The sequence below is a fragment of the Colobus angolensis genome, unplaced genomic scaffold, assembly GCF_000951035.1.
Source record: "Colobus angolensis palliatus isolate OR3802 unplaced genomic scaffold, Cang.pa_1.0 Scaffold415, whole genome shotgun sequence".
In the NCBI taxonomy this organism is placed as follows: Eukaryota; Metazoa; Chordata; class Mammalia; order Primates; family Cercopithecidae; genus Colobus; species Colobus angolensis.
In genome coordinates this window covers 598,262-607,912 of record NW_012117544.1, presented here as the reverse complement: position 1 = coordinate 607,912, position 9,651 = coordinate 598,262, and the positions used below count along the sequence as shown (strand labels likewise).

The following is a 9,651-nucleotide window of genomic DNA, read 5'->3' as shown; positions in this document are numbered from 1 at the left end:
TGCTGGTCAGGCTGGTCTCGAACTCCTGACCTCCGCTCTCCTTGGCCTCCCAAAGTGCTGGGATTATAGGCATGAGCCACCACTCCCGGCCAATTACAAGCTTTTGAGAGAGGATTTTTTCTAAGGGTAGGGTTTCTGAATCACTGAAGTAAGTTGCTATCCCTCACCTTGGATTGTTGCATCATTTTTCCTTTGACCTTTGATCTGTGATAAAATAACTTCTGGAACTGGGATATAAGTAGTTATGTTCTTGTTTGTTTGTACATGTTATTTCTTACAAGAAATCTGTAAATTAGATTTTATCAGTCCTTTTTTCATAGGAGAAGAAACAGATTTGCAGATATATTAAGTGATTTGCCCACAGTCACACAACTTGTATGGCAGAACTGGAGCTTGAACCGAGGTCTCCTGACCTTTAAGTTCAGTTCTCTCCTCACTGTATGGGAGACCCTGAAAGAGATTCTTTTGGTGTATCACATAGCCTTCCCATTGCTTTGTCCTCTGTAACGCCATCATTATGTGAATTCTCTGACATGACAAGAGTCAGAAGGTGTCATAGAGATGCCTTAGAATCCAACTTCCTTTTTATTGTAGATGAGAATACTGAGTGGCCAAGTGACTTAGATTGAAGACAGCACTTGTTAGAAGGAAGACTAACGGGTTTCAAGTCAAAGTCAGAATTTAAAAGTATCCTAAAGACTGGAAACGAGTTGATTTACCAAATAAAAATTTTAACAGATAAAGGTTTAGGTTTTTTAGAATACAGATTACACAGCAATGAAGAGGAAAAGCTGGGGAAGGTGGTGTGCTCCTGTAATCCCAGCTACTTGGGAGGCTGAGGCAGAGCTCAGACTGTAGTGTGCTATGATCGAGAAAAAAAATTAAGAAGAAAAGGAAAGAAGTGGGGTGTTGCTTACTGTACAGCTTTTTCAACATTTCTACATGTTTGTAAAATTTCAAAATAAAACGTTAGGGGAGGCTGGGCGCAGTGGCTCATGCCTGTAATCTCAGCACTTTGGGAGCCTGAGGCAGTCGGATCATGAGGTCAGGAGATGGAGACTATCCTGGCCAACATGGTGAAATCCCGTCTCTACTAAAAGTACAAAAATTAGTGGGGCATGGTAGCAGATGCCTGTAGTCCCAGCTACTCTGGAGGCTGAGGCAGGAGAATCGCTTGAACCCAGGAGGCAGAGGTTGCAGTGAGCCAAGATTGCACCACTGCACTCCAGCCTGGCGACAAAGCGAGATTCCATCTCAAAAAAAAAAGTTAAGGGAAATAAGAGAAAAATAGCAACAGTTTGTGTGGAAAAAGACTTGAAAGTGTTAGATAACGATGAACTTATTATAAGCCTCTGGAAGCTCCTAGAAAAGCAGATTTTTTTTTTTCTTAGGTTAAGTTAGGAGCAGCTCAGTGTCTAGATCGAGGGAAATAATAGTCTTGCTGAGCTCTGTGCTTTCTAGACCAGGTCTGTCTTGTATCTATGCCCACTTCCAAGGTGCCTGTTATACTGTGAAGCCAGTGAACACAGGGTACTGAAATGGGGAATGTGTGGTGCTGACTTGGAAGAAGGGCCAATTTAGGGAAGCACCATGGTGGTCTTCAGATACTGGGGGAGTTGTGGAGTGAGAGTGGTACTTTTATTTTGAATATAAAGCTTAGATTAAGGGAGAGCAGAGACATTACCGGAGATATCCATTCTGCTTTTCTCATCCCTGACCCTCGCACTCTGTACCTTCAGTACAGCAGCCCAGGTTAGTCTTTAGGAACTGCAAATCAGGTTGTAGGACTGCACGGCTTTTATTACCATCCTGTGTCACATGAAGTCCAGGGCTTGACTGGTCTTCTGGCCCTTGCCGACCAGTCCTCACTTTGACATTTCTGTATTCTAGCCCTACTGTATTCTAGCCAAGTCCTTAGAGTTCTTCAGTTGAACCTGTGTTTACTCTCACACCTTTGAGGTGTACCTCCTAGTTTGTTCCCCGAAGTAAGGCAGAATTGGGGATCTTTCTGCTTGCATTATATCCTGTACATATACTTGCCCTGTTTTTTGTTTTTTAAAGTAGATTCATAAAGGATGGGGACCTATTTTGTTCATTTACATGTCCTGTTTCTTCCTCTAGACTGTGAACTCCTTGAAAGTAGGTATTTTTGTCCTAGTCTTTTTTTTTTTTTTTTTTTGGATGGAGTCTCGCTCTGTCGCCCAGGCTTGAGTGCAGTGGCACGGTATTGGCTCACTGCAACCTCTGCCTCCTGGGTTCAAGTGATTCTCCTGCCTCAGCCTCCTGAGTAGCTGATATTAACAGGCACACACCACCACACTCAGCTAATTTTTTATATTTTTGGTAGAAATGGTTTCACCACGTTGGCTAGGCTGTTCTCAAACTTCTGACCTCAAGTGATCCACCCGCCTCTGCCTCCCAAAGTGCTGGGATTACAGACATGAGCCACCGTGGGCAGCCTATCCTAGTCTTTATATGCCCATATATTTGAGCCCTTTTTGACTAGGTTCCCAGAGAATTGGTGCTTGGCTTGCCTGGACACAGAATAAACGTTTATTGATAAATAAATGTTGTGCCCACGGTGACTTGCCTCATAACTTTTTAGTAGTCAGGATCCTGCCACAGTAGACTCTTGTAACTACAAGAATATTTTTTTGTTGATGGTGTTGCATGTAGAGTTTCCTATAAAATGGCTTCCGAGATATTTTTCATTTCTAGTAGAGTCTGAGTTGATTTTTAAATAGTATCTGTCTACCTTATGTGAAAGGTAAGAGATAGCCCTTTGTTTTCCTCAGTAGGTTTTAATTATTTGATCTCCTTGTAGAAGTAACGGAAACTCTGGAGCTTCCTGTGTGGTTGTGAATGTGTAATTAGCTTTGGGCAGAGCTCCCAGAGCTGTGAACCCTGTCCTGAGGAGCACTAGGACATTCTAGTGAGCGTTCAGACCACCCAGATTGCAGCCTCGTGAATGAAGGGTTTATTTCTCTAATGAGAGTGATGTATGTCTTCATCCAAGTAATATTTTAATATAAAATTATGATAAATATTTTAAATTTAAAAATAGGTATCTATAAATTAATAGGTTTTTAAAAATAATTTCAATAAATGTTTAATAAAGTAATTTCAATACATTTGAATAATTTAGTGTAGACTCAAGGGGTGCATGTGCAGGTTTGCTGCATGGGTATGTTGCAGGATGCTGAGGTTTGGGGTACAGATCCCGTCACCCAGGTAGTGAGCGCAGTCTTTCAACTCAAGACCATCCATCATTCCCTCCTTTCAATTAGTATTATTATAACTAAGAATTTTACTTTTACAGCTCTAATTTAATACATAGTGATCTAGACCTGGCAATAAATATTCTGCTCTAAGAAAGGTTTTATGTTAAATAACATGGTCATTAGTCCCTTCAAAATGAAAAATTTTGATTAAGAATACCAGCATGGGCTGGGTGCGGTGGCTCACGCCTGTAATCCCAGTACTTTGGGAGGCCAAGGACGGATCATCTGAGGTCGGGAGTTTTGAGACCAGCCTGGTCAACACGGTGAAGCCCTGTCTCTACTAAAAATACAAAAAGTAGCCGGGCGTGGTAGCAGGTGCCTGTAATCCCAGCTACTCGGGAGGCTGATGCAGGAGAATCACTTGCACCCGGGAGGCAGAGGCTGCAGTGAGCCGAGATTGCCCCATCACACTTCAGCCTGGAGGACAAGAGCAAGACTTCATCTCAAAGAAAAAAAATGGATACCAGCACTGATGACAATATTGGACAAGTAGACAAATCTAGAAGGGGCAGGTTGAGCTGTGTAGTTTTAGTATTGTTATAGTTTGTTTATATGTTGTGAAATATTCACTGAGATCAAAAACTCACACTCCCAACTTGTGTCATGTGTGTGTTGGAGGACATAGGGAGTGGCAGAAACAAAGTGGATTTTGTGTTCAGACTGTTGTTGCTCAAGAATGAATCGACCTGGAGAGACTTACTTAAAATCTCTGATCCTTAGTTCCTTAATCTAGAGATACCCACTTAGGCTCTTGTGAGGATTCAGTGAACTGTACGAGGTACTGCACAGGACATGGTGCTTGCTGCCTGGGAGAGGCTCAAGGCCTTCAGTGCCTTTCCCTGTTATTTTGGGAGCGGTGCATCTGTATTAGTGTTTTTAAGAAACACTTTTTAGCAAATACATGGGGCATACATGGACTATTGTTGTTTCAGATTATTCTTAGAACACAGAGGCAGGATCCACAATGTTTTTATGAGGAGAGCTACTTTTTGTTTACCCCCCCCCCGACCTTGACTTAACTGGACTAGAGGTTTCAGTGATGTGTGCTGATGTGACACCCTTGAGCAAAGTTGGAGAAGAGATAGTGGTAATTTCCTCCACTTCCTCTTCTCCAAGACACTGCAAGTGCTGTGAACTGTGCTCCTTAGCTCTTCCGCTCTGTAGTCTCTGCCTGGGGGCCTCCAGAGGGGCTCTAGGAAGGAGTGTCAGCCAGTGATTCCTCCCCCTTGACCAGGTGGGGACCCAGGATCTTCTGGTGAAGTCTAATTTGTTTTTTTATGAGCCAGAGGGTCATTTTAGGAATTTGTGGAAACATCTGTGATTGTCTCAATGGTTGACGGATGCTATAGGCGTTTATTTAATAGGCAGGGCCCATGGAATTCAAGGCTTAGCACGGTGACAGTTCTGTAAAATAAACTTTTCCTATGATCAGCACAGCTTTAGAATATCTTTCTTTTTTTTTTTTTTTTTTGAGACCGAATCTTACTCTGTCACCCAGGCTGGAGTGAGGTGGTGCAATCTCAGCTCACGGCAACCCAAGTTCAAGCAGTTCTCCTGCCTCAGCCTCTCAAGTAACTGGGATTAAGAGGTATGCCACTACGCTCGGCTAATTTTTGTATTTTTAGTAGAGGCAGAGCTTCACCATGTTGCCCAGGCTGTTCTCGAACTCCTGACCTCAGGTGATCTGTCCACCTGGGCCTCCCAAAGTGTTGAGATTACAGGCATGAGTCACTGCACCTGGCCTAGAATATCTTGCTGAATAATTTATGTAGATTAAAAAAACTATTTTAAGACTGAATCTATAACTGAATTCCATTTTACATAAAAGATTTTTTTAATGTAATTTTAGCATAAATGGAAATTTCAGGAAATGGAATTAGTCTAGACTTCGACGGGAAATTATCTCATTTTGTTCTTAGTTTTACTAAGTGTATCACTAGTTTTGGTTCTCTCAAGAAACAGAACCAATAGGAGATATATGTATATATACGTCTCCAGTAGGAAAGAGAGAGAGATGTTTATATATATATATATATATATATATATATATATATATATATATATATATATATATATATATATATATATATATATATATATATATAAAACCAATATGTATGATGGTATCATACGCATCCTATTCGTTCTGTTTCTCTGGAGAAAATGTAAGTATTCACTAGTTGCCCTTTATCTATGGTTTTGCTTTCCATGCTTTGAGTACCTCATGGTCATCCATGGTCTGGAAATATTAAATGGAAAAATTTCTGAAACAAACAGTTGGTAAGTTTTAAATTGTGGACTGTTCTGAATGACATGATGAAATCTCGTGCTGTCTCACTGTCACACCTGCAAGATGAGTCCTCACTTTGTCCAATGTATCCATCCTGTGTGTGCTGCCTGCCCATTAGTCCCTTAGTCTTCATTATCAGATTAACTGTCTGATATGACAGTGCCTGTAACCCTTACTTAACTTAATAATGGACCCACAGTGCAGGAGTAGTGATGCTAGCATATTGTTATAATTGCTTATCAGCTATGATTTCATTATTGTTGTTAATCTACTGTGCCTAATGTATCAATTTAACTTCATCATAGGTGGTATGTGTACATGGTCCCCAACTTACTGTGGTTCAACCTAAGATTTTTCAACTTTATGATGGCATGAAACTGTTACAGTTTTGATGTAATGTATAGTATTCAATAAATTACATGAGCTGTTCAATACTTTATTGTAAATTAGGTTTGTGTTAGATGATTTTTGTCCACCTATAGGTTAATGTAAGTCTGAGCGTGTTTAAGATAGGCTATGCTAAGCTGTGATGTTCAATAGGTAAAATGTATTAAATGCATTTTTGACTCATGATATTTTCAACTTACAATGTTTTTATTCCATCATAAGTTGGGGAGCATCTGTATGTATCGGAAAATACATAGTATGTATGGAGTTGGGCAATGTCTGCGTTTTTAGGCATCCATAGGGGTTCTTGAAACATATCCCCCTTGGATAAAGCAGAGGCATTCTATATATAAAAAGATACTTAATGTAAGGAATTAACTCATGCAATTTATGGAGGCTGAAAGTCCCCAAATATGCAGTTGGCAAGCTAGAGATCCGGGAGAGCTGATGGTGTCATTCTGGTCTGGTTCAAAGGCCTGAAAAGCAGGAGGGCTATCGATGTGAGTTTCTGTCTGAGATCCAGCAGGCTTTAGACCCAAGGAAAACCAATGTTTGTTTCACTTCGAGTCGTTCGGCAAGCAGAGATGACCCAGCTCGGCAGTCAGGCGGGAGGGGTTCCCTCTTACTTAGCGTTTTTGTTCTATTCAGGTCTACAGTTGATGAGATGAAGCCCACCCACATTAGCGATGTTAATCTGCTTTACACAGTCCATTGAGTAAAACGTTAATTTCATCCAGAAACACCCTCACAGAGACACCCAGAGTAATATTTGACCAAATGTCTGGGCACCCCATAATGCAGTCAGATTGACACATAAATTAACCATCACACTGAGAGTGATTCATCTTTTTAGGTAAATGAAGAATCAATCACATTTTGATAGCATTCATGATAGATAGTGTGGTATCTGAGTTGCCAAAATGACATACCCAAATGAAAAGCATTTGTAGCTGTGAAATTCAGTGACTCAACTTAGAGATGTTTTAGTCCTAATATAGTCCTGCCTGAAAATTTACATATTGAAATTTGTTTCTTTTATTAAAAATTACATTATAGTTACTGTGCGAAGTAGATACTTTTGGAATATCTATGTAATAAAAAAGGGATTTCTGAATTTCATTTCAGGATAGTAAAGGATATTTTCAATAGTTTTTAAAGAAAGGGGGTGAGGCATGGTGGTTCACACCTGTAATCCCAGCTACTTGGGAGGTTGAGGTGGGAGGATCCATTGAGCTTGGAAGGTCAAGGCTGCAGTGAGCCCTGATTGCACCACTGCACTCCAGCATGGGTGACAGAGTAAGACCCTGTTTCAAAAAAAAAGTGCGCAGTGGATATTTGGGTCTGATGTGGCTAGAACCAGCGGTCTAAGTGATCTCAAGCTGGCCAGCCTCCTTGAACAGTCTGCATCTCAGCATCTTTAAAGCTTTGACTGTGTTTCTTTTCCCCCCTTGGACCTCTGCAAAACCATAGTCTTTCTCCTTATCAGGTATTTTACAGTGTTGGGATATTTTTTCCAGAAGTCCTTGTTCAATATTGTTCATTAGGTTGTTTTTTTTAATATTTAGCTTTATTGATACGTAATTGATATGTCATACAATTCACTTATTTAAAGTGTAAAACTTAGTGGTTTTAAATGTATTCACAAGATTGTGCAACTATCACCATAATCTAATGTTAGAACTTTGCGTCACTCCAAAAAGAAGCCCTGTATCCACTAATAGCCAGCCTCTATACTCCCTACCCCAATCCCTGGCAATCACTAATATTCTTTTTATCTCTATAGATTTGTTTCTGCTAGATAATTTCTATAAATGAAATCATATAATACATGGTCCTTTGTGGCCTTCCTGTTTTTTTGTTCTTTATTAAAAAAAAACAAGCAGGATACATGTGCAGAACTTGTAGGTTTGTTACATAGGTATACGTGTGCCATGGTGGTTTTCTGCACCTACTGACCCGTCCTCTAAGTTCTCTTCCCTCGCTCCCCATTCCTCAACAGGCCCTGGTGTGTGTTGTTCCCTTCTCTGTATCCTTGTATTCTCATTGTTCAACTCCACTTATGAGTAGGAACATGCAGTGTTTGGTTTTCTGTTCCTGTGTTTGCTGAGGATGATGACTTCCAGCCAGCTTCATCCATGTTCCTCCAAAGGACATGATCTCATTCCTTTTTATGGCTGCATAGTATTCAATGGTGTATATGTACCACATTTTCTTCATCCAGTCTATCATTGATGGGCATTTCTGTTGGTTCCGTGTCTTTGCTATTGTAAACAGTGCTGCAATAAACATACTGTGTGCATGTGTCTTTAGAGTAGAACGATTTGTATTCCCTTGAGTATATACCCAGTAATGGGATTGCTGGGATATTTCTGGTTGTAAATCCTTGAGGAATCGCCATACTGTCTTCCACAATGGTTGAAGTAATTTACATTTCCAGCAACAGTGTAAAAGCATTCCTGTTTCTCCACAGCCTTGCCACCATATATTCTTTCTCAACTTTTTAATCATCGCAATTCCTACTGGCATGAGATGTTATCTCATTGTGGTTTTGATTTACATTTCTCCGATATCAGTGATGATGATATATAGACCAATGGAACAGAGCGGAGACCTCAGAAATAGCACCACGCATCTGCAACCATCGGATCTTTGACAAACCTGACAAAAAACAAACAATGGAGAAAGGATCTTCTATTCATTAAATGGTGCTGGGAAAACTGGCCAGTCGTATGCGGAAAACTGAAACTAGACCTCTTCTTTACACCTTATAAAAAATTAACTCAAGCTGGATTGGACTTTACTATCATGTTCTGATTGGATGAGAGCAAGCATCAGGACAACCAATCAGAGCATGAAAATAAAGTCCAATCAGAGTAGGCCTGGAGGTTTTTCTCTCATGCAATCAGAACGTAGTCCAGGAACCCCATTGCGTAATATCAATATAGGACGCCTGCTGAGGGGGGGAGTGAGGCCACTCCATGCTTTCCTGCGTATGCCCGCCGAGCTGTTCCATGCTAGCTTAGGAAGCCGCATACTACACGCTGGAGGCTGGAGCCCACGGGCACTGTGGCTCTGCTCACGCCTCGCCTCGCTGTGGTAGGTGGCAGCTACCGAGACTGCAGCGTCCTGGGAGCGATAGGAGGGCTGCCGGCAGGGAGAGCTCCTGTCCGGCTAGAGGATGAGGAGATGGGAGAGCAACGTGCCCCACGTTGGAGGCTGGGGCCTGTGACAGCGCACCTCGCCTCGCTGCGGTTGGTGGCTGCCACGGAGATGGCAGCGCAGCTGAAGAGGTAGGAGGGGAGAAAATAGTTTTGGGGTAAATGAAGGGGTAAAGAGAGTGGTGAGTGTCAAAGGGAAAAAAAGGGCGGCGAGCAGGAGAAGGCGTTGCAGACAGAGGGTGGGGAAGAAGATGGTGGGAAAATAAGTTTTTGGGTAGATGGAGGGGGAAAAGAGGGTGGTGAGCAGCAGGAGTGGGGAGAAAGCTTTGGAAAAAGATGGGGGAAAATGTTTTTGGGTGGCTGCAGGAGCAAAAGAGGGTGATGAGAGCGCGGTGGGGGAAAGAGGGTGGCCAGGGAGACGGGAAAAGATGGTGGTGAGCGGTAGAGTGGAGAGGGCTTTGCGAAAAGTTGGTGGGGGAAGAATGGTGGGGAAAAAGTTTTGGGGTGGACGGCGAAAGAAAAAGGGGTGGCGAGA

General features: G+C 41.8%; 2 gene segments (V, D, J or C); both read left to right on the top strand.

Annotated features, from left to right (window-relative positions):
* LOC105521985 overlaps positions 1–9,651 on the top strand; it is a 268,074-nt gene that overhangs the window by 135,047 nt on the left and 123,376 nt on the right.
* The window catches only part of LOC105521983, a 659,966-nt gene that overhangs the window by 554,358 nt on the left and 95,957 nt on the right, over positions 1–9,651 (top strand). Inside the window, 1 exon segment of the V gene segment in view lies at positions 2,363–2,367. Coding sequence covers positions 2,363–2,367 — 5 coding nt within the window.